Here is a 25,071-nt window from a genome sequence, read left to right as displayed (position 1 = left end):
CATTTTTACCATTGTTGTATTTCTGTCTATTATCTTGAAAAATATAATAAATAGACAGCAGGGAGCTGTTTAAAGATAGGAGAAGCTTGAAATATTTTCCAAATAAAATTTGTATCTCGATGTTTACGTTAATATCAATATGGCAGATTTTTTTCAAGATGAGCGATTCAGACTCTGTAACCTCTTGTTAAAACACATTTTTCTTATTTGTTTGCAGAATAGTTTAAATGAAATAAAACGAATTGCAAAGTTCCTGGAAATTGAAGTAACTGATGATTTGGTGCGGGAAATTGATGATTTGTGTTCATTTGAGAAGATGAAAAAAGAGAAAAATAAACATGAAGATGTAAATGAATGGAAAGATAAAGAGCCAGGAATGTATCGCAAAGGTAGCGAAGTATTGAAATATTTTGGTTTATGTTACCCGACCCCGTAAATGATACATACACCCAACTTTTGACTTCTTTAAGAAATCGAACAGTCTATATAACATGCATGACTTGAAATCTCAGACAACTGCGGGTAAAATTACCTGACGGCTCTGTCGTATTTGGACAAGCACATCATCAGACAGGAACTTTGAAGTGCAAAACAAATAACAACAGCAGTCCCACTGAGCATTATTGAGTAATTTCACTGCATTTGAAAGAGAAATATTTAGTACATGTATCTAAGCTTTTTTGATCGACTTACTTAAAATTTTTGGCTAAAAAGTGGAGTGTAACATTTGTTAAATTATCTGATATTTAAATTAATTATTTGGGTAACCATCAATGATGAATCATACAATATATTAAAACAACCCTTATTTAGATATGATTAAAAGGAGATGTGGAGTATACGTCAATGAGACAGCAAACAAACGACACAAATAACCAAACAGCATCTAGAGGTCAAAATACAGTTTTCAACAAAAGATAGATGTTTATACAAAATATCCCGAATTTATACATGATGTGAATAAATTAAACAGAAACAATTAAAGATCTGCCATCAACACCCAATTCTCGCCAATGAGACTTCAACACAACGACAATCATGTAAACAAAAAAAACAAAAGACATCTAGCTATCAGCATACGATCTTCTGAAAAGAACACGTATATAAACAAAATGTAAAGGTATAAATCGACCAACCCCTTAATATTAAACAAATAAATGCGTGTATACAGTAAATAAAGCTCTAAATTGGCTTAAGTATCCATTTACATTCTGGAAAAGCGAATATTTTTTATATTTTTTTCGTTTTCGGCAGTTGTTCGAAATATTACTTGACATTAAATCCTAAAATAATAGGAATTCAATGGCAAACCCTCATGCGTGCAAACAAATAATTTAACGAGGTGTTATACATGCATAAATCAGCCTTGTTCATATGAAGGCGAATGTAGGGTGATACATGCATAAAACTGTCCAACTCGCACGAACAAATGAGGTGTAATGCATGTATCATATGGAATTTATTGAGGTGATGCATGCAATTGTATGATATACTTTTTGTCATACTTTACCTTTTCAACAGTTTGTAATTCTTTATAGAAAATAAAAAGAATGTGGTATGTTTGCCAATGAGACAACTCTCCAATAGAGACCAAACGACACAAAAGCCGGCAACCACAGGTCACCGCACGGCCTCAAACAACGAGCAAAACACACACCCATCAAGCCACAAAAGGCCTCCACATAACAAATGTAAACCAATTCAAACGAGAAAACCAACGGCCCGATATGTGTATGCTTGTACCATCTCTTCACATTTCACTCTATACTATATGTTCTTTTATTACAGGACAAGTTGGTGACTGGAAGAATTGGTTCACTGTCGCACAAGACGATTTATTTGACAAGTTTTATAAAGAAAAAATGTCAAAGTCAAAAGTCAAAATGCAATTCAGTGTATAGAATGAATTTAGAAAATATCTAAGAAATCCAGAATTTAATATTCAACGTTTTTATAGGATGAGGGAAAACAATGTTTGAATATATATGGTGCTAATGAAAAATATTTGTGACATGAAATAATTGGCAGTACACATAATGTCCAATTATAACCAGTTTTCTTATACATGTATTTGTTAAAATATTATACATTATGGTCTTTTAATTTTATGTTCTGGGAATATGTAGCTCCGTAAAATGCATTGTTAAACACAGTAATTTTAATTGAATATGTCTAGAAGTATAAATGCTACATACATCATGTTTTCTGTTATTAGATTCAGTTCAACTGGATCTAAATTCTTTCAAAAGTTAATAAATATCCGAAAAACCGCCGAATTACGTATACTGCGCCTCAAAATAAAAGAAAAAAGATACTGATGTATGTATGTACTATATAACTCTTAAACAAATCTTAAACAAGTCTGTCAGATTTGAACTTAACTACCTGAATATTCAACTTTTCAACCGACAAGTGTCGTATGATCTCGTATAAGGTACACTTTCTGAGTACCTGATCCATGTATTTATGGAGTTATTATTTTCTAATGTTTTATTGGTTTTTTGTCTTTCCTGCTATAAACATATGAATTATTGTTAGAACAATTTCTCCCATTCTGTCTTTGTTAGTTTTGTACATTTTGATTTCTCTTTGCGATGCAGACACTTCATCTTCGACACTTAATGCACCAAGACTACACTAATGAGTATCTTTGACTAAGTAATAATCAACCATACTAACTGTCCAGTAAATTTTAGGATGGCCAAATAAGGTTCACATTAAGTTCAGTTCAGATGCTGTTCATACGATTACGACACGATAAAATACCGTTCAGACTCTGTGGAGGAAGTCATGTATAGTACCGACGTTGAAGTTCAGTACGCTTTGGACTATTTGCAAATTTATCCCTAATGTCTCGAGTATGAGTTAGTGTTGTTTAAAATACGATCAATACATAGTTATGTTATAACTAATTTAGTAACATACAGAAACAGACCCTGCAAATGGGTCCATGAAACATCAGGCCATAGTTAACATTAAGCGTTACCCTTGACCGTCCGCCCGTCCGTCCCAAAAGTATTTTCACATATCATAAGCAAGCTTGAGCGGGGGCATTCGTGTTCTCAGACACATTCTTTCTTTGTTTAATTTATAACTAAAGTTGAGTTAAAAATAAATCTTTAAAATCTGGGACTATTACACTAATATATTAGTCCTAGTTTAAATGAACATAGTCTAACAAAAAGGTCAAAGACAATACTCTTCGAAGTCAAATGTTAATACGTTCGGAAGAAGTTTTTTTATTCCATGTCTATTTATAATTTCATCTCTCAATAATGGCAACTAAAGGACTGATATACAGAGGAGGTAACATATTTTCGAAACGTCGTATGTATGCCGGAAAGTATAGAAGTGTATTAGAATAATAAGCTAGCTATTTAATATATCATATAATATCTCTTCGATAATGCCGATGCACTTGGCCTATACCATTGATGATGGACTGTTAGTCCCAGAGGGTATCATCAGCTCAGTAGTCTGTGCTTGGGTACTGACATGATTTATAACATACTTTTTCGAAATATCGCCGTTCATAAATTAAAAAATTACTAAGAAAGTAAAGTTCCACCTACCTCGTGCAAAGTTGACCTAAGCTGAATTTGGATATTCTTTTTATGTCTCTTTTGGTCATATAGCTGCTAACGTTTCTATGTATTTATGCATCCCTGTCTTTCAAATATTTGTGTTTGGGCGTTAATGATGTAGATAAATCCACAAAAGCTCTTCCGGCAAACGAAATTTATAGTTTTAGTTTCAAATATTTGGATAGATTACATCAGTTCAGTATTCTGAAAATGTTTGGCAGCCTTTTAATCAAAAGAAACGTATGATATCTAATACCAGGAAAACAACACGTGTTTTGGAATGACATTATCAGGTACACTAGAGACAAAAGATTGGAAAGCAAAAGTTACAAATTACATGAAAGCATAACAGCCAACAGGGCAAAAACAGGAATGTCAAAACTGTTGTTTGATAAAATAAGGAATTAAGTATGATTGCAAATGAGTCAACTAGCCACAAGTGACCAAATGACGTTTTAGTAAAATTTCATATCAAGATATAGTAAAATAGAAGTACTTTTTATTTATTGTACCTTCTTAGTACTATGATTCGGATAACAAGCCAGGTATTTCAGTTTGTAGTACAAATTTAATACGATTAATTATGCAATGATTCTAAAATAGTACACTATAAAAATAAATAGATGTGGTATGATTGCCAATGAGACAACTATCCACCAAAGTTCAAATGAAGTGGATGTAAATAATTATAGGCAACCGTACGGCTTTTAACAATGAGAAAAACCCATACCATATAGTCGGCTATAAAAGGCCCCGACATGAAAAATATGAAATAATTCAATTGCGAAAAGAACGGCCTAATTTATAACAAAACAATTTACGAAAAACAAATATGACAATGAACCAACGACAACCAATGAACTTCAGGCTCCTGACTTGGGACAGGCACATTAGAATGTGGCGGGGTTTAACATGTTTGAAGGTGCCGACCCTCCCCCTAACCTGGGATAGTGATGTAACAGTATATCATAAGAATAAACTATCAAAATCAGTTGAAAAAGGCTTAACTCATCAGATCGGTACAAAGCAGAAAAACGTCTAACAAAAGCATACACCGGACGTGGCTGGGTATACACACATTCCGAAAAACAAAAAAAGACACGAAGTACAGATCTGAGAGCATTTGCAGCTATTGACAGCTAGTTCATAGCCAATGTAAACTAATTAAAAAATTATGAATCTAAGACTAGAATATCAATCAGTACACATCCATCATTAAATGGATTTAGTGTGAAGACGTCATTAACAGTCAGAGAAAAACATGACCTTGTGCAATGCCAAAATATAGGTATCGACAGATTGTAGTACCGTGAATGTGAATATGTGTATGACAATAAAATTTAGTATGGTTTTAATTTACTGATGACAAAAAACAATATGTATACCAATAAAACAACATTCAAAGATCTAATTACAGTGTTGAATTGGTAAACTTTTAGCATATGTTTATTACTAGTCTGGAAGTACTACATCACTACTACGTAATTTAGGTTATTTTTTAGTACTTTGAAATTATATTACTGAAAAGAACACATCTAAAAGTAGCTGTGTAGTAATCTCTAAAGGGCACCTACATATAAAAAATGTAAATCAAGTCAAACGAACCTTCTTTATGTACAAAATAATAAACGATAAACAAATATGATAGACAGCAACAAACGACAACCACTGAATTACAGGCTCCTAGTTTTGGACAGCCACACTCAACATGAAGCTAGGTTAAATTTGTTTGCAAGCGCCCTTAACCTTGGACAGTGGTGTAACAGCACAACATCAGAGAGACTTTAACATCGGTTGTAAATGGATGTAGATTGGAACGAAGCACAACTAACAAAAAGACATAAGACGCAAAGTACAGATCTAAGAGAACTGATAATTACTAAAAGCTAGTACGAAGCCACTAACAAGTTATAAATAAATCATGTTTTCCAAACAAAAATATCAATCAGAACACACCCAATGCATTTAGTGTAAAGACGTCACAAACAGTCAGAGAAAAAGGTGTATAGGACCGTAAGTGTTAATTACCGTAAAGCTATACATTTTCAATTATCTTTTGATTTGTTAATAACAAAATCAGTGTTAGTACCGATACAACAATATTCAAAGATATTATTAAAGTGTTTTGCCTGTTTGAGTTGCAGCAATCTTAGCCTTAGTTTTATTACATCATTTATGAATGGGAAATTGACGGACACAATGTAGCATTTAAATTATACAATCAACCATATACCGCTTCACGTATTCAAGTACTTATAAATCCTATTATTCGCTGTGTTGAAGACCCATTGGTGGCCTTGGGCTGTTTTCTGCTTTTTTGTCGGTTTGTTGTCTCTTTGAGACATCCCCGTTTCCATTCTCAATTTAATTGGTTAAGCATTCCCGATTTAGGTAAATAAAAAAAAAGAGCTTCCGACGCATAATTTTATTAACGATGTATTTTCATTATCTAACACTGGGTCGATATCGCTGCTGGTGGTCTGTTATTCACCGCGGGTATCATCAGCTCAGTAGAAAGTGCTTTGGTACTGACATGATTTATTACTTTTAGAAATTATTTAGGAACTTAGATCCAAACTCCCATGTGCAAAGTTGAGTGACAATTCTAGTTGTTATAAGCTATCGTTTTACATAATTCTGAGTACTAGCTGAGTCTATTCTGAAAAACAATTTTGTAAAATATCTAAAAGCAGCATAATCATTTCCTTCAATTAAAACAATATTGATGGCTTATACAAATTCAATAGATCAAGCTCATGATAAAATGAAATAATTTAATTGGTCCGTTCAATGATTTATCTGCCTTCATCATTCAGTCTAAAAACGATCGATAAGAGATTACGTTTATTTCATTTAGAATCAGTTTGCATTATTGGTAAATAAAATCAAAGTACTGAAGTACTGAACATCGGATGACCGCAGGTTCTTGTGGATGGTCAAAAGCACATGTCACAGAAACAGATCACATCTCTATACCTGAAACTGAGGTTAATTTACAGAGATTTTTTTTTCTTATACAAGTTCGTGCTTGGATGATGAATAAATGACAGGAAATTCAACCTCACCGTAATAACTATTATATTGTAGTGATACAAATCAGTAGACTATTATACTAATATAATAATAGTTCCATTAAATTGTCATTATACGAACTAGAACAAACAGCTCTATGTTGCTTTGATATTTATCAATTTTCAGGAAACATGTGAAATAAATTTCAGGTCCATTTCATTATAGTGCCTAACAAGATTGTGTGAGGTAGACGAAATTGACCTTAAAACGATCGTATTGTCTTTTGATGTCCAAAAATAGGCAGATCGGACATATAAGGACTTTATCTAATGACTACATAAATTTGGGATTTATTATTATTATAATATTCTAATGAAACTGAAAATTGTATTTTTTTTTAGGATAAACAACAATTTTACCTGGCGTAGCCGTTCATAAATGTTTTTCTGCATTTATCTTCCAAAAATGGCGTATTTAATGGAATAGAACGTTAATACAGTAAACTTTCCCTTTTTTCTCCGCAATAGGCTATCAAAAATAATTTATCTAATGTGTATGTGGAAAATTATGTGAAAAGATAAAAAGTGGCAATTGTTACCTTTCATACCTTAAGTTTCGTTCATCTGATTCTGACCAATGCTTATATACTAAATATCTATTTATATGCCGCTATTATTGTTGTTGTTACCAATTATGTAAATCAATTGTATCAGATTATAAAATCTGATACAATTGATTTACATAATTGGTAACAACAACAATAATAGCGGCATATAAATATTATCCCTTTATGGGCCCTGTAATTTGGGAAATAAAAAAAAAATCTATTCATTGATAAAACGTAATATGGACTGGTCCAGTGTCCAGTTTGCAGGTCATTCAATTTTCTGTACACATTCATGCACGCTCTGATTTAATCAATACACTCGTACGAAAAAGCATGAACAGTTTGAAGGTAACCTAATAATAACTTAATCCAATCAAATTGCATAAGATTCAATAACAATGTCAAGTCCACATCATAATGAGTAATAGAGGTAAACTGGGTAGGGAGAAAATGACAGATATTTCAAGTTAATATTTATGCAATAACGAATTAAAATTTGTCAACCAAAAGTTTTGCTACAATTTCAAAAACATGTCGTTCTGTATGGGTATAGTTTTCGGATCTTTCATTAGCGTATTTAAGGCTATAAAAAGTTTGGGCTTCAAAAGTTCACACAATTATTGACTTTATACAGAAAATTCGTCCTTGTAAAACATTTAATAGTTCACAAATGATACGCGATTTTAAAGTAAAATTATTTCTTAAAACACTGCAAAAAATTTCATTCATATTGATAAAGTGGTATCGTCATAAAGTGCGTTGAAATGAACAGTGGTATAGCAAACATCGAATTCCCTCACAAAATGTTATCACACACTACAGTGAGGGGAGTCAGTTAAGTTTGTCTATTTTTAGATACTATACAGGTAATCTTTTGACACTATGATAAGATAAGATAAGATAAGATATTTTATTTCCAATTATGGGCCCCAAAGGGCATAAACATTACAACATCAATAATTTTTCATAATACAATACAAACAATGAGATAAAAAAAAAAAAAAAAGTTAAACGAGAACTATTTAAGTTCTTAAAGAATACGTAGATAAAGAATCTATAGTATGTTGTTTTTTTTAATACTAATGCATTTTATTGCAAGTGTGGTTGATATAGATAACAAACAAGCAGCCCAAAAAGAAAAAAAGAAAAATAGATATCCACATATGTATAGTACACAAAAAGTTGGATCAATTAAATATATAATAATTAGCCAAAAAGAAAGTAGAAATTAAACATGTCCATGACTCATCCTGTGTCAGCAGCAAATAGGAAAGCATTATGGTTTCCTAAAGGCAGCTGACACCAGGGGGCGATACCTTATGGGCCATAGGCATGTAAAATGTGTGTAAATGTCTCTTTCCTACCTGTATCAAAAGCAAACAAGGAAGCATCATAGGTAACTTGAATGCAGTTGATACCAGGGGACGATGCCTCAAGGATATAAGAGAACATTTGAATAAATAATATATCTTAACAATTATTTTTTTTTTTAATCGGCTAGTATGTTTGTGATATTCAGATGAATATAATTTTCTATGTCCAATCAAATGTATATACACACATAGATTTCCTTTAACTAATCTTCACTAAGGAAGATGTTTGTATATAAAATTACATATTATTTTAAGTAACTCAACATTTTCTACACTAAATAACCAGATAATTTTGCTTTGACTGCTCATATGATTAAAATAAGAATTATATTGTGCAATACTAGCTAACATACAATTTCTATCATCCTCAAATTTGTTACAATCAAATAGAAAATGAGCCTCATCTTCGACAGTATTGGAAGAACATTTATTACATATTCTGTTAATTCGGGGAATACCCTGATATCTACCTAATTCTATTTGTAATCTATGAGAAGAAACACGTAATTTAGTAAAACTTCTTCTAAGTTCAAAATTCTTGATCAATGTTAGATATTTTTCAAAACCAAAATTTGTTTTATATAGAAGGTAGGTTTTCAGTTTACTGTCTGAAAATTTATCTATTTGTTTTTTCCAACAGCTAATAAACAATATTGATAGCTTGGTTTGTATATATTTCTTAAATTTGTATAAGGATTCACAAAATGGAGCATTTATGGCATTTGTATAGTCAATACCAAGTATTTTAAAAACAACATTTATTGAACCATACCATGATGTTATATTCATGTGATGTAGTGTCTTTGATTGTGTATATGCCTCTTTTAATAGAGGAAAATTATTACCTAAATTCTCTAATCTATACCAGTACAATAACATTCCTTTTATAATATTAAAATATATTGGAAATCTTCCAAGTTCAGATAACACTGCAGCATTTGTTGTTTTCTTGTGTACCCCAAGTATAAATTTACAAAATTTTATATGAAGTTTCTCACAGGGTAAACCTGAATATAATTTTTCAAAAGATATATCTTCCTTCTTACATTTAGAGGAAAGAGAATTAAACATCCCCCATATTTCGCTACCATATAACAAAATAGGTTTTACAGTGTGGTCGAAAACATGAATACTTGTTTTTACATCAGGATTAAGTGATAAAAGATCTTTCCTTAATTTGAAATGAGCTTTCAGGGATTTTTTGTATAGTTCATTTTGAGCATAACTGAATGAACCAGATGAGCTTAAATATAAACCTAGGTATTTGTATTTTGAAACACATTCCAGATTTATATTCTGAAATGTGAATATCTGTTTTACATGTCTGCCTGCCTTGTTGAAAATCAGCACCTTTGTCTTATTAGTATTCACATTGAGACACCAATCTTTGCAAAATTTATCAAGCATTCCCAGCTTTTCTCGTAGTCCTTCAGCTGATGTAGATAATAAAACAATATCATCAGCATACATTAAACAATGTAGATCTTTGTCATTGACATTAACTGGGTCTCTAGTATCTGACAAATATCTGGGCAAATCATTTATGAATATCTTGAATAAATTCGGACTGAGGTTGTCACCTTGTTTGACTCCAATATCTAATGGGAAAAAATCACTTACTTGATTTTGAATTTTGACACATGATTTGCTAATTTCATACATACTTTTAATAATGTTATAAAAATAAGACCCAGCCCCAATATCTAGTAGTTTAATCTAGATCCCTGTATGTATAACAGTATCAAAAGCCTTCTGAAAATCAACAAAACAGGCAAACAGTCTACCTTCTTTTGAATTACAGTATTTGTTAATAAGACAGTTTAAAATAAACATATGATCTGCAGTTCTGGCTTTCCTTGTGAATCCAATTTGACTATCATGTATAATATTATGTTCCTGAAGAAATTTGTCCAGTCTTAGACTTAATATTCTATTAAAAAGCTTTCCAATTGCACTTGTTATTGTTATTCCTCTATAATTGTTAGGGTCACTTGTATCGTTGCTTTTAAAAATTGGTGTAATATAACCTTCACTCCAAGATGTTGGGTATATACCTGAAGACAGACAAGTATTAAACATCTGTTGAAAACTTTTTAAAAGGAAAGTCTGTCCATTCTTTATCATATTATTACTAATGTTATCCAAGCCTGATGATTTATTGCATTTTAAGTGTGAAATGGCTTTGGATATTTCAGACTGAGTGATAACGGAGTCCAACTCGTTGAAACATTTTGAGTTTTCTAACTGTTTCAGTTTTTCACATAGCTCTGTATATCTACTTTGAAATTCACCTTTCAGTTGTGACAACTTTTGGAAATGTGATATCAAAGTTGATGGTTGTACTCCACATTTTTTTTGTGTTTCATTTTTTTCCTGTAGTTCATTAATTAAGTTCCAATACAGTTTTGGATTCTCTTCGTGCAAGGAGTCCAGCTGACTAATCAATGATTGTTTGTATTGTTTGTATTTATATTTCCTTAGTTTGGAGTATTCACGATTCAGTTTATAAAAGTGATTTTTGATAATTGGATCATATGGAAATCTTGAATAAATTTTTCTATAATTAAGCAAGTTAGTTCGAGCTTGTTGTAAACTTGCGTCAAACCACTTTTTGTTTTTTTGTTTGTTTGTGTGTTTTTTTAAAGGTCGTTTAAGTGATAGATTTGCTGCTGATAAAAAGATGTTTAAAAGTTTTGATGATGCTTCATCTACTGATGTCTGAGTAAATTGAATTGTGCTGTTGTTGAATTCTAGTATGTAGTTTTGTAGTGTATCTGAAGAAAGTGTTTCTTGAAATTTTATTGCTGAACAGTCAGTCCAGATATAATTAGGTGTCATATTTTTCAACTGGATTGGAATATCATTTTCTCCAGGAACACAATATTTTGCAGATAATTCCCACTCAAGTTTACAATGACAATCAGATAATGTGGGAATAAATCTGGATACTTTAAAATACAGTACATTTTCAAGAATTTCTTCCGACACAGCAACATAATCAACCACACTTGCACCATTTGGGGTATAGCAAGTAAAATTACAAAATGTATCACCAAGAACTCTGCCATTTAAAATTCTTATTTGTTTACTAATGCAAAAATCCAAAACTTCTTTGCCTCTTTGATCAATTTTTTGGTCTCGACTTTTTCTTGTCATAATGTTTTTGTCAGTAGGGTATGTATCAAAAATTGGAGTAAATTTTGAATCATCGTTTACTATAAAGTCATTTTCAGAGCCTATTCTGGCATTAAAATCTCCACATAACAAAATTTCACCCATTTTTTTATACTGAAAGATATCTTTTTCTATGCATTCAAAAACATCAGAAGAGAGTTCTTTGGTATATTTAGACGTAACAGGGGGGTTGTACAGTACACAAATAAATAGGTCACTTTTAAATCCAAAAAAGGATTTTTCTAATTTAATCCATTGATAATCTGAATTACTGTTAATCAATATTTTGACATGAGGTTTAACGTGACTTTTCTGTAGAATTGCTATACCCCCAAAATGACGGTTATTATTTGATAATTTTCTACATATTGGATGATAATGAAATTTACCAATATTGTGTATTTGGGAATTATATCCCACATGAGTTTCGACTAAAAAAACAATGTCGTAATTCTCTATATGTTTCAGAAAAAGGGGATCCTCTGCTTTATTCATGCCCTTTGAAAATAAGCCACCTATATTCCAATAACCAAATTTTACAGATGATTGGTTTGATTTTGGCATTTTGGTTGATACAATTAAATCTGGTATAAATAATAGAATAGATTTTCTATCTATAAAAAAAAATAATAAAAATTTGTCTCTAAATAAAAGGAAGAGACAACAAGGAAAATATTCAGAAATGTAAATATTTGAAATAAGTAGATTTATTTAGAGGATAGTTTTTACAATGGTTTTCTAAATACAAATAGTCTATGATATAATGACAGATAATTTCTTTTCTATGTATCCTCTTTTAACTGAATAACTATTAAACTGATTTGGGTTGAATAACCTGATATCCTGGGTTAATTCAAGATCAAAAGTATGATTCAAATGTGAAAACTAAAAATAAAAATGAATAAAATAAAATAAAAAAGGCGAACTTTTATACCTAGCAGAGGTTACATATATATGACCATGTAATAGTGTGACTTCTTCACATAATGGCTGTTTCATTTGAAAAATCTATTCAAATGTGAATATGAATTTATCAGCCCAAAAAAAAGAAGAAATATATAAAGTTGTACATGTATATATAAATTATATGTAAATGACTTTAAACATGTTAAAGGAAGTCAACATAATGATATGGTAATATGTATAATATTAAAAAGCAAGTTATTCATGATGACCTCTGCCACGTCCACGTCCACGTCCTCTTGTGTTGCGCGATTTGGATCTACCTCTTGAATTTGGCATGGGAATGTTTAAGGCAGTGTGTATTCCACGCTTTAAGTTTGCCGATAGCTGAGACACGCCAGAGTCAGAGAGATGAAATTTATCTTCACTAAGTAGCTCTGCAATTGGGTTTCCATTTCGCAACATATTGCCATGATCAACAAGTAGAACATCTTTATTGTCATCATATATTTGTTTCAACAAGGCATTTATGATTTGTCCATTTGTGTTGAAAATTACACTGTCGAGTCGAGGAGTAGTAAGAGAGATGATGCAACCACTATTTTGCCATTTTTGAAGTGCAAGCTTGACAATATCTTGTATTTCTTCTACACATTGCTGTGGTGATTTTATTTTCAAATCATTCGTCAGGGAATGAAACACTACTAGATTTGGAATTATATCCGATATCTCCGAAATAGCTTGTTTAGTTTCTTCTAAATTGAAAGCAGTAACCTTATTGGTTGTAAATGATGGCGATAGCTTCTCTGCATTGATACGTTTGGTATTGGATGTACCAATTAAAATAATTGTTGGTTTGTTATCAATGTCAAGTTTAGATTTGTCAGTATATTTCGTGTCTGCATTAACAAGATGAAAATCTTCAAATCGAGAAATCATTTGGGAGCGGAGAGAGATATTTTCTTCTTGTAATTTCTCCAAGTGTTGAGTATGTCGTTTTAGAGTATCAGTTAGTTTGTCAATTTCTTCATTTTTGGTTTGTAGGCTTACCGATAGAAAGTCGATCTCAGAGTTTGAAGTAGTTAATACCTTTTTCATTTCTGCTCTAGTCTTCTCCAGTATTTGATTGTGACATTTCATTTGATCTTCATGTTGAGCTTTAATTAACATAATATTGCTTTGCTCGTGTTTTAATTTAACTTCCAAAGTCTGTTTTTCTGTTTGTACGGTTTTATATTTTAATTGTAATGTTGATATCTCATTGTCGTCTTTTCTACCTTTTCCCAAGACTAGAACATCATCATTGCATTGTGTAACAGCAGTTAATACTTTGCTGAAGTTTTCATTGTGACTGTGTTCTATTTTAGCCAGCGTGTCAACTAAATTTAATTCAAGCCTTTGAAAATCATTTTTTTGAGGTTGATCTTCTTGTACTAGTACTGATTTTAACCCAGTCTGGGAGTCAGGTAATACACAAGTGACCTTGTCAACAGTGCATAATTCATTAATGTGTGTATTGTTATTGTCATCATGACATTCGTGTGAAATACATGTATTAGTAGGACTGGTTTGTGATATGTTTGTAAGAACTTTATCAAGAATATCTTTCAGAATTGGAAAATGAATATCCACAAACTCATAATAATGACTGCCTTGTACTCTTATTGTTCCTGTTATGACAAAAAATGTAATATTAAATTGAAGTTCCCCCTTTTTTAATACTTCAATCATCACAGAATTTCCACTGTTGTTTCGGTTTTCCCATGTTTTGGGTTCGTCATACCATTCAATATCATAATCAGGTTCCTTTCCAAGATTGTCATAATAGTAAATATCTAGTGTTTTTATCCATGGTTGGATTCTGTCAAGGTTTGTGTAGAATGTGATGATTTTAGCATGTTCATCATACAAGTTTGGGTCAATTTGCTCGAAAAGGCTTAATTTTGCTTTACCAGTCCTCTTGTTTTGCTTTGATGGGAGAGATGAAAGAGGATAGTCATTAATGGTTTTGTCCATCGATAGGTCAATTTTCAATTTGCCTAAATCTACCATGATGACCGGCTTGTAGTCAACACGTGTTTATATAGTTATATGTGCACACACGTAAATCAGCGTAAATAAATGTTTGTAAATATAATTGATCGATCGGAGGTTATCTTAGTGTTTCTTCCTCTCTGATATGAATATTTGGTGTATTTTAAATGATGGAAACTGTTATAAAACCCAGGATTCTCAGAATATTTTACCAGTGAATTTTGCCACCAACCGCCATTAATCAGGGGCGATAATCTATCTACGTATACAACCTGTGTGACCTGTGTAGTGATTTTGATTTTACGATAAATTCATGAATGAACGATAATTTTATGAATGAACATGAGCACCTGACCTCTTTCTTAAACACCTATTAAACATATAAAACCGTATTTAATAAGGAGATAATTCAGTCAAATTTTCAGTACTAAATCAACAACTGAAATGATTCCATTTTTTGATGAAACATCGTACGAACGGAGAACGGAATCGCAGGTATAAAAATGCATTTTTTTCCCTTGTAATGACCGCGGATCTATAATTTTTATAGATCGGTTGAAATCCCAAATCTAATTTGCATAATGGAAATATAGGCGATAGCAATACTTCGGAGTGACCTCAAGGTCAACCTCTGTAAAAAAGAATATTTGGCTTAAAATACCTCTAACGGATCGAACAGATTCCGATGGGAACCATTTTAAGGTGTTGGAGGTTGATGGATATTATTTGCCTAATTTCGGTTATGATAGTCAAGAAAATGACTTTCGGAAAAGGGTTGATCACTGGCAGGCCAAAGATGACGACATTATGATTTGTAACTACCCGAAATCATGTAGGAAATTGACGAATTATTATAACATTAGAAGAAACTATTAGCATGCTATTGAAACAATTATTTGAAATTTAAATAAATGGAACGAATTCGCTAAGTACGAACATTTGAATAACACAATGATACAAATATAACCACATCATAATCATTGTATTGAACTATACATATTTAATTATTTTTAAGTATGTAGATGTGGAGATGCTTAAATATGTAGTTGCTTAGCAGATTGACGCATACATTCATTTTTCAGTTATACGTCAATTTACCGGTGCTCAACCCAACATGTTCACAATCTGAGGTATGGGGATTTGCGTTGTTAGGCTTAGGGAATTGCATTTTAGGTCACTTGGTTGCGGACAAAAGGGGGTCGTGTTCGGAAATAAAACACCCTCCCTTAACTTCAAAGGCAGAATTTAAAGAAAATGTTCGAAAGATCATTCATCAGAATTATTAACATGAGAAACCTTGCATGAAATAACGGATTGCATTACTTTCCTAAAAACGGGATTGTAGTTTCATACGGAGGTCCAATAATTGCGAATATAAATGATTTTGAAATATAACATTTTAAATTGCTGTCTATGTCTTACTCTATCCTTTAGGAACACATTGGATCTGGGAAATAGTACAGATGTTATACAGACAAAAAGCTGAGTTTATAAATGTCACTAAAGACGATTGGATGATAGAATGTATCCCCAAGGAAAAGTCTGACGGTCTGACCTCGCCTAGGATACTTAACTCTCATCTTTACCTCTCGATGCTACCTAAAGATTTTCTAAGAATAAAATGTAAAATTATTTATACAGTACGAAACCCAAAAGACGTAGCTGTGTCATTTAATCATCACCATAGAAACATATTAATGTATGAATATACTGGATCTTGGAACTCTTCCCTCGAAAGATATTTGAAAGGAGAAAGTAAGATATTACCTCAATCTTTATTAGTTTTACAAAAGATTCTTAACCCATTCCTCTCCAATCATTTGTTTGATTTTATTGTGTGATGAAGCATTTGAAAATAATGAGATAAAAATGACCTATTTCGTTTATATTATTGAAAATTACATAGCCTACCCTGTTTTATACAACATAAATGTTGCGGAGTGGTTTGGTTATAAAAATAAAATTGAAAATATTAAGAACTAATTCTAAAAGCTACCACCACAAAATTTAAAAGGTAAAAAAGCTTAAAAACACAAACTATATATAAATGGCGATGCTTCGACTTCCTGTAGTATGGTCTTTATTATTCTTTAACTGTTATTTTGTTAACGGTCATTGCAGTTGCTAAAGATTTTTACGGCTTAAACACTGGGCCTCCATTTTTTTTTCTCTTTCTTTCTTTTTTTTTGTCTTTTACTGTATGGTTTATTTCAATTTTTGTGTTTTACCGTGTCAATTTGGCTGCTGTACCTTTATGTGGTTTTTCGTTGTTTTGTATTCTATTTCTTGTTTTTTTCTACAGTAAGTTTAGTCTAGCCTTCTACCGTAATATCTCTGTAACAAATTAACCTATTGCTTATTATTAAAGTAAACCATTGGGCTAACATTTATTGTGACTCATATGTAGTCATTAGAGGTACAATGTACTTGATAGATTCATCCAGTGTCAAATTCTGCATGCATATTTAGGACAACAAAGTTAATCAATTAAGTTGCTTGTACTAAGTACTGGTTGGACAGGATGAATAGACCCATGAGACCACACTTTGAAAATTGGATATTTTTTTTTTTGTAAAGTGAATCATAATTTACAATTGTGTCTATACGCTTATACGTACAGAGAAAAAACGCATGACTCTCTCCTAACTTGGGGCGTTGCATTTTTTTATTTGTTCAGTGCTTCGTCTTATAATTAAAATATTTCATACCTTTGTTTATTTGAAAAAGAGGGACGAAAGATACCAGAGGGACAGTCAAACTCATAGATCGAAAACAAACTGACAACGCCATGGCCAAAAATAAAAAGACAAACAGACAAATAATAGTACAGATGAACACGTGTATTTCGTCTTACTTTACAGTTGATTATAAGTCTTGGTTTGATTATGTACGTGATTGGTGCAAGGTTTTGGAGGAAAACAAAGACTATCCTATACATGTCATACATTATGAAGATATGCACACGGTATTGCTTTGTGGTATAAGATTATGTTTTAAATGACACCAAAGGAAAGAATCAACTCCGTTTTATTGGCTATTAAACCTCAAACATGTAAATAAAATCTTATTAGTTTCGAACCCAAATTCTGTTTTAGTTCAAACAGATGATTTTTGATAACTAATATAGATAATAAATAATATAGTTGAACATTGAAGCAACATGAAAAAAAACTCATCAAAGACACCAGGGTTATACTTTTGTACGGTAGAAAAAGACCCATCAGCGACACTCGAATAAAAACAAGTATAAAGGCCAAATAAAGTACAAAGTTGAAGAGCATTGAGGACGCAAAACTACAAAAGGTTTTGCCAAGAACAGTTAAGGTAATCCATTTTTGGGATAGAAAACCTTAGTATTTCGAAGAATTCATAGTTTTGTAAACAGTGTATTCATATATATGACCATATCAATGACATTACAATGTCAACACAATAATCCTGACTGCTGGGCTGAAAAAAGAGTCTTCTAGCTGTGAAGGACTTTTCAACATGGGAAGTGGTTTGAGCTTGAAGTTTCAAAGTTTTCATAATTCACATGTAACTGTATTTACTTTTCCTTTATTGGATTGACGAATATTAAATACGTTTCTAGAACTACATAAATACATTGTTCACCCTCTGGAAACTTTTGTAGCAGTAGTATTTGTGTATAGACCTGATCTATATTTGTGACTCATTTGAAGATGGATACACACTAATGCATAGAGTTATTAAATGCCTTGCTGTTATTTAAACTAATATGAACACCTTTTTAACATTCCCTAAATGACAAAACTGATCTACAAATTATTTGTATATATATTGAACCTTTTAGTATGCAACGTTTTGGTAAAAATCTTTCTGTTGCAAAATGTCGTGGAAGAATACACCAGTTTACGCATTGTAACGACTGGTTTCGCTATTGTATCGTCATTTTCTTTCTTACTGTTATAGAATGCAATTGCCTACGAGGTCACCTTGTAATATGCCATATATCTGAAAGTACATAGTAATTTTAATCTGTTATGAGACATAATTTCTACATTGTCGATCTAAATGTTACAATAAATGTATAATTCGTTTTCATTCAATATTACCGACTATTTTTTTTTTATAGAATAATATAAAGGAAATAAAGAGATTGTCAGATTTTCTGTGTATAAAGTGTGATGATCAATTAATTTGTGAAATAGGAACAAAATGTCAATAGAAAACATGAAGAGAGAGAAAATACAGAAGAACGAGGACTGGAGAGACAACACTGCAGGAATGTATAAGGAAGGTAGGTTGATAGAGAAACAACTATAAGGAATTTAAAAGCAATAGTTTGGTTTCAAAATGTATAGAGCTCAAGGGGATCTATAGAAGAACGTTTTCCTGGCTACATTCTATCAAATATATAATATTTTAAAACTGATCAATCATCCATCACGGACATGCTTCCTAAAAACTGATTCAAAAATTGTTGATTTTTGTATGTGTAGCAATAGCTTAACACACATGTAACTGTAAACGAGAGTAACGGAGTTATAATATAAGCACTAGTTATTTTGTAAATAACATTGGAATCATGGATTGGATAACGAAATACTTCTATCATAGAAAAGTTAAGTTTTGCCAAATTGATCTTCTCTGAATTACATGCTAATCAAACTTATAGTTGATAATCTAACGCGGTAGATCCAGTACATTATTACAGCCAAAATGATTCGAAATGTTATACGGATGTCGTCCTTTCACTGGATATCCGAATACAATTGTGTCTTGTATACATTTCCCAACTCATTCGGTATTCAAGAGCTTGCAGCTGCTACTCAGACTTTATAAAGCGTCACCAGTGTCTGAGCAGAAAGTTGATGAACCAGGGTTATGCCAAAAAACGTCTCGTCCTTTTTCTAAAAAAGTTCATCGGAAGATACCAAGATCTTGCTAATAAATATTCCATATCAACTTCACAAATAATACATGATGGTCTTGAAGTATAGATTCTAGGTACTAACGTTGTTTATAATCTTAATGACGTTTTATAGTGTTCATTAGGTCTTTCCACTTTTCTGAGGAAATCCCTATTGTTTTTCTTCTGATTATTATTATTTTTTTCTTCTTCTGCCGCTTTTTTCTGACGGTGCTTTTTTGTTTCGCAAGATGTCGCTTACAAGTTTTTGTGTATGATATCGAACAATTATTGCGATTTCGAAACTGACCCTGTTTAGCCGAATACTTTTTCTTGTAAGAGTTATCTCCCCAAACACTGTTTTTCTTTTGTACGCATCTCCTTCGCAACCGTAAAAGATTATGACAAATTTATGTCTCCAATTTGTTCGTTATATCCTCAGGATCTTAAGAATAATTTTGACCGAAGCGGTCCAGAAATTCCATATGAGAGTTATTTCCCCTTCTGTATTTAAAATAAGTAAAATGTAATTGTAATTGTTAAACCATAAGTGATAGGGACCTAGGGTCTTTGGATTTGAGGTCCTTGGTCCAAAAAAAAGAAAATAGGGTCAAGGTCAAAGGTCAAGGTCATTTTTAAATTGGATTTTGGCTTATTTTCACCTCTTTTCAAACCCGATATAAGATATCAACAACATATTTTTACTTAATTGTTAGTTGCGACATGTCGTAACACATACATATCAGTTTAAAGGGAACGCTTACATCAAATTAGAGTTATCTCCCCTCTGTTATTTAAAAATATGCATATGGTGATATTACTCATGAACCAAATATAATTAAGTCCTAGGGTCTTTTGATTTTAGGTCCTTGGTTGGTGACCTTTAAATTGAACTCAAGGTCATAGGTTAAATTGACGTTCTAGATTTTGACCTTTGTTTTTACCTTATATGTTAACATGATAAATCCATGGGACTTTTTGCATTAGGTTTCAAGCCATTTAACCTTAGAAAAGCCAACCGGAAGTGACCTTGTGTAAACCGGAAGTAGCTTTTTTTTGTACTTAATCAATGTAAAAATTTATAGAACCAGATATTCTTGGTATCAGTGTCAATTAAACGTTTGAATAATACCGGAAGTAACATTTTTCAAACCGGAAGTAACAAATTATCTCCCTTATTTAAAAAATATTGTATAGAAACTATATATTTTTGGAATCAGCGTACAATAAGCTATCATTTGTAGCTGGAAATGACATTCTAAAACGAATTTTACTATTTTCACATTAAAATACATGTTTTTTTTGTGGAAAGACCTTCAATTGTTCTCTGAACAATTGGTTTTTAATTTTATTTGTCTTTGTATATTTTTTTAACCTTAAGTTTACTGTTTAGTCCATTTTTGGTAATATCCTTTTGGCGTGGCTCGGTATTTATACATCCCGCCATTGTGTTATTTTTATTTAATCTTGTCTTTCATTTTTGCTTATGTGCTTTGTCTATAAAGTGTCTACATGCCATTTTGTTTTTTTTCTTTGTCGACATAGTTGTTTGCTTTTATAGGGATTAAGATTATAACACAATGTTGACTGCTGTATCCTTATTTTTGACATTTTTACCTAGTATTATGTCTGTTTGTTTTGCTCACACACTGAAGTCAATATGATGGAATTTTATGCGACTGTCATACAAGTGAGAAGTTTAGCTAGCTATAAAACCAGGTTTATTCCACCATTTTCTGCATAAGAAAATGCCTGTACCAATTCCGGAATATAACAGTTGTTTTCCATTCATTTATTGTGTTTGAGCTTTTGAATTTGCCATTTGTTAAGGGACTTTCCGCTTTGAATTTTCCTTGGATTTTATTTTTTTACTTTTTATTGTCTTGGGATTCCAAATTATTGATTAGAGGCAACAGTAGTTCAATTCTCATGAATCCATTAAGCAGATAAAAATGTAGGTAGAAAAAAACAAAAAACGAGGAAATAGCAAAAGGAACGAGACCAGATGCGTTGACATCGTTTAAACCTAGTATCTTTAATGAGTTTACATAGAAATCATAAGTTAAGGTCGGTTGAAAACTTAACTGTGCGACGAAAGTGACGAATTAATTTTTTTCCATAGGGATCTTTTCAATTTTTTGTAACCACGTTCAACAGACACTTGCGTAAGGAGTACAATCACAATCACGAATTGGTTGACCGATAAGATGTGTCTATGTTTCAACTCACTAGCAACATGTTTACGTTAGATCTTTAGATACCAGAAAAATGGTATAAATACACATCCACGTTTATTTTCTATTTAGAGATTGCTTTATCTATATATAACATGATACATATTTATTATAAGGTTAAATCCTAACGATCCTATTGCATGTCGATACTTTTATTTTGGCATTGCACAAGTCATGTCTTCTTTGACTGTCCATAGCGTTAAAACACTAAATCCCTGGGATGTGTTTTAATTGATTTTAGTCTCTGATGCATGATTTTTTATTATTAATTGTTTTTGGCTTTTAACTAGCTTTCAGTAACCGCGAGTACTCTCAAATCGTACTTTCGTATTTATTTCACCTGTTGACACAATTTGTAATGCATTTCTGTTATTCAATGTTTACTTATTTTGTGTTAAATCTCGTCTCACTATTTTTGATATGTACCACCTTTGATAAGTATTTAGTATTACGATAAATTTTCACTTCTGTACTCGTACTGTGAACAACAAATTTATTTATTTTGTAAAAAATGTTTCCGTAATCCTAACAACAAATTTATTATATTTAAATTTACCTGTGTACGTTACTGTATTTAACGCCATTTTGTCCTAGGTTAAAGTTGTCTTTTTGACATTGATACATGTTTTTTTATTTATATTGTGTCATAGATCAAACTTATTCGTTCAGTGTATATTTACTTGTTTTTGTGAATATGTCTTTTTATCGAGTTAAGCTATTTCAATTGATACTTTATTGTTTGTCTTTTTATGTTGTAATGTTACACCACTGTTTCAGGTTAGGGTGAAGGTTGGCGCCTGTTAAAACGTTTAAACCCGCTGCATTTTTATGCACCTGTCCTAAGTCAGGAGCCTGTTTTTCAGTGGTTGTCGTTTGTTGGTGTGGTTCATAAGTGTTTCTCGTTTCTCGTTTTTTATATAGATTAGACCGTTGGTTTGCCTGTTTGAATTGTTTTACACTAGTCAATTTGGGACCGTTAATAGCTTGCTGTTCGGTGTTAGCCAAGGCTCCGTGTTGAAGGCCGTACTTTGACCTATAATTGTTAATTCTTTTATACATTGTGACTTGGATGGAGAGTGGTCTCATTGGCACTCATACCACATCTTCTTATTTATATGATTTGTAAATAATTATTAACCGATTGTGACATTTTGACTAAGTGAAGTTTTGCATGACGAGTGATGCATGAATTGTAGGAGACGCTAACTTTGTCGAGGCTACCTGTATTGTTTCTTTTGGTGTTCATGTGAGTCCCTCAGAGTTTGTTTACTTTGATTTGTATCTTCTAAATGGACTTACGAGATTTGAATATCGGTAAACTACTAGCGGTTTCCTTTTATTCATACATGCCTATTCTTTCGAATAAATTTACTTAGACTTAAATTTTAAATGACTAGATAAATAATTTAATTTTTGTTATTATCAATTTTTTTTTGTTATTATTTACTCGAAAAGTATTTAAAGTCATTTGATGTCGCACACAATTCACCGATATGCATATGGCAGATAATGAGGTAAAATATAACTGATCTTATGGAAAAAAAAACCAAATTGTATGAGTACTAAGCTAACACTGTAAACTAGAGCGCTTCGTCTACGTAAAACTCACCAGTGGCGCTCGCATCAGATCAGTTGGAAGGATAAATCAAATACGACATTGAAAGGCTACTTTAATACTCATTGGTCCTTTCAGATCTTAATCAATAACCAGTTAATCACAAGTAAGGGTCAGTTGAAGGGAAACGTACGACACAAGAGCTGAATTAAATATTCAGATGGTGAATTTTTCGTTTTTTATGTAACAACATTCCATCATTATCTGCAAATGGAGTATTTTGTGTTTAAGCTGTGGTTTTGAAGTTCGAATTTTCTATCTGGCTAAATGAGATTGACGTTTATGTCTCTCGTCATTTGTGAGTTGGATTCAGAAGTAAGAGTTTCGTTTAAAATAAGGGTCGGGTTATAGCTTTGAAATTTTTATGTAAATGAGAGGCAACAGTGGATAACCGACGATCGAATCTGGTATTCCCATTTATAATATTTAAATAAGGTAACATTTGCCAGTGAAACTAAGCGACTTCCCTAATTTCCAAATCGAAGCCTGGTATCTTCGATGACTTTTTTTCATACATGTCTATTCTTTCAGATACATTGACTATGACCTACCTTTTTAATAGATAAATTCCTTTCTGTTATTATCTTTCCCCTTATTATGCACTTTAACTATATTTAAAGTCATAAACATGTATATTGATATTTATAGGTTTCATAACGAGTGAGAATTTGATATCGCTTGATATCAACTCGAGTTATTTAATTTCAATATAATAATAAACGAACCTTCGGCGAGTTTATAATTACTATTTAAATTGAAAAAAAAAAAAACGAGAGTTGATATCAAGCGGTTTCCGATTCTCACGAGTTGTTAAAACATATTTCTCTTATGGTCAACACTATCATTGTGTTAAATAAAAAATTCCGCGAATCGTTAATCTAGTCTTTTGCACATAGCAGAATGACGTCATATGTCCTGTTCCTGCGTCAAACTTTAACATCATTTTAAAACTTTTTGTACGCTTCAGAATGTAATAAAATTCGACAAAAAGAAGATATTCAGGTGAAAAGTACAAATCACATATGTCCGTTGCCATGGACAAAATGTATATCGTCACAACCTTTGAAAGTCATCAATGACCTAACGAATAGCCGATGGAAATGTCGTTATATCGTCTAATGATGCTGGATAAGCCAATCAAATCAACGCAGTTTTCGTATCACTTTTCGTATCAAACTCCGTGTAGTGTGATACGAGAAATATCTCTTCATGAAAGAAATAGATAACAGGCCACAACCATAAGAGAATGGTTGTTTCTAAGTTTGGTTCAATTGAAAAACTGCATGTGAACGCTCTTATCATCGAAATTTAACTTGCCATAAGCAATACGGCGGGTGCCCCTAGTAGAAGATTTGTTTTTATTTGAGTTGCACCTAAGATCACACCAGATTTTGCTGGGGTTTGTATTGCTCGGTCTTTAGTTTTCTGTGTAATGTTTTGAAGACTGTTCTTTGTTTGTTTTTTCTTTTGCAATGATGTTGGTTTTTTTTTTAATATTTTTTATTAGTTACAATTATCCATAAAGAGTCCAAAATGACCTGGGTGTAAGCAATTGTAGGTCATCGAAAGGCCTTCAATAATGAACAAATCCTATACCGTAAAGCAGCTGAAACCCCCGACTTAACAATAACATTAACGGTACCAATTTTACTGCACCAGATG

The 25,071-nt window shown here is 31.9% G+C and overlaps 3 protein-coding genes across 5 annotated transcripts in view; 2 read left to right on the top strand and 1 right to left on the bottom strand.

Annotated features, from left to right (window-relative positions):
• LOC127732647 (sulfotransferase 1B1-like) overlaps nt 1–2,199 on the top strand; it is a 75,154-nt gene extending 72,955 nt beyond the window's left edge. For both annotated transcript variants that reach the window (XM_052241760.1, XM_052241759.1), the window contains 2 exons: nt 218–389; nt 1,789–2,199. In XM_052241760.1, the coding sequence (XP_052097720.1) occupies nt 218–389; nt 1,789–1,901 (285 nt within the window). In that variant the 3' untranslated portion in view covers nt 1,902–2,199. The remainder of the gene's footprint in view (nt 1–217; nt 390–1,788) is intronic.
• The window catches only part of LOC127732641 (dedicator of cytokinesis protein 9-like), a 401,298-nt gene that overhangs the window by 40,738 nt on the left and 335,489 nt on the right, over nt 1–25,071 (bottom strand). The gene's annotated exons all lie outside the window — the stretch shown is intronic.
• Nucleotides 1–25,071, top strand: part of LOC127732648 (sulfotransferase 1B1-like) — a 106,848-nt gene that overhangs the window by 60,557 nt on the left and 21,220 nt on the right. The gene's annotated exons all lie outside the window — the stretch shown is intronic.

This window comes from Mytilus californianus, unplaced genomic scaffold (genome assembly GCF_021869535.1).
Source record: "Mytilus californianus isolate M0D057914Y unplaced genomic scaffold, xbMytCali1.0.p SCAF_26, whole genome shotgun sequence".
In the NCBI taxonomy this organism is placed as follows: Eukaryota; Metazoa; Mollusca; class Bivalvia; order Mytilida; family Mytilidae; genus Mytilus; species Mytilus californianus.
The sequence above is the reverse complement of the archived record's forward strand: the minus strand, read 5'-3'. Positions and strand labels throughout refer to the sequence as shown.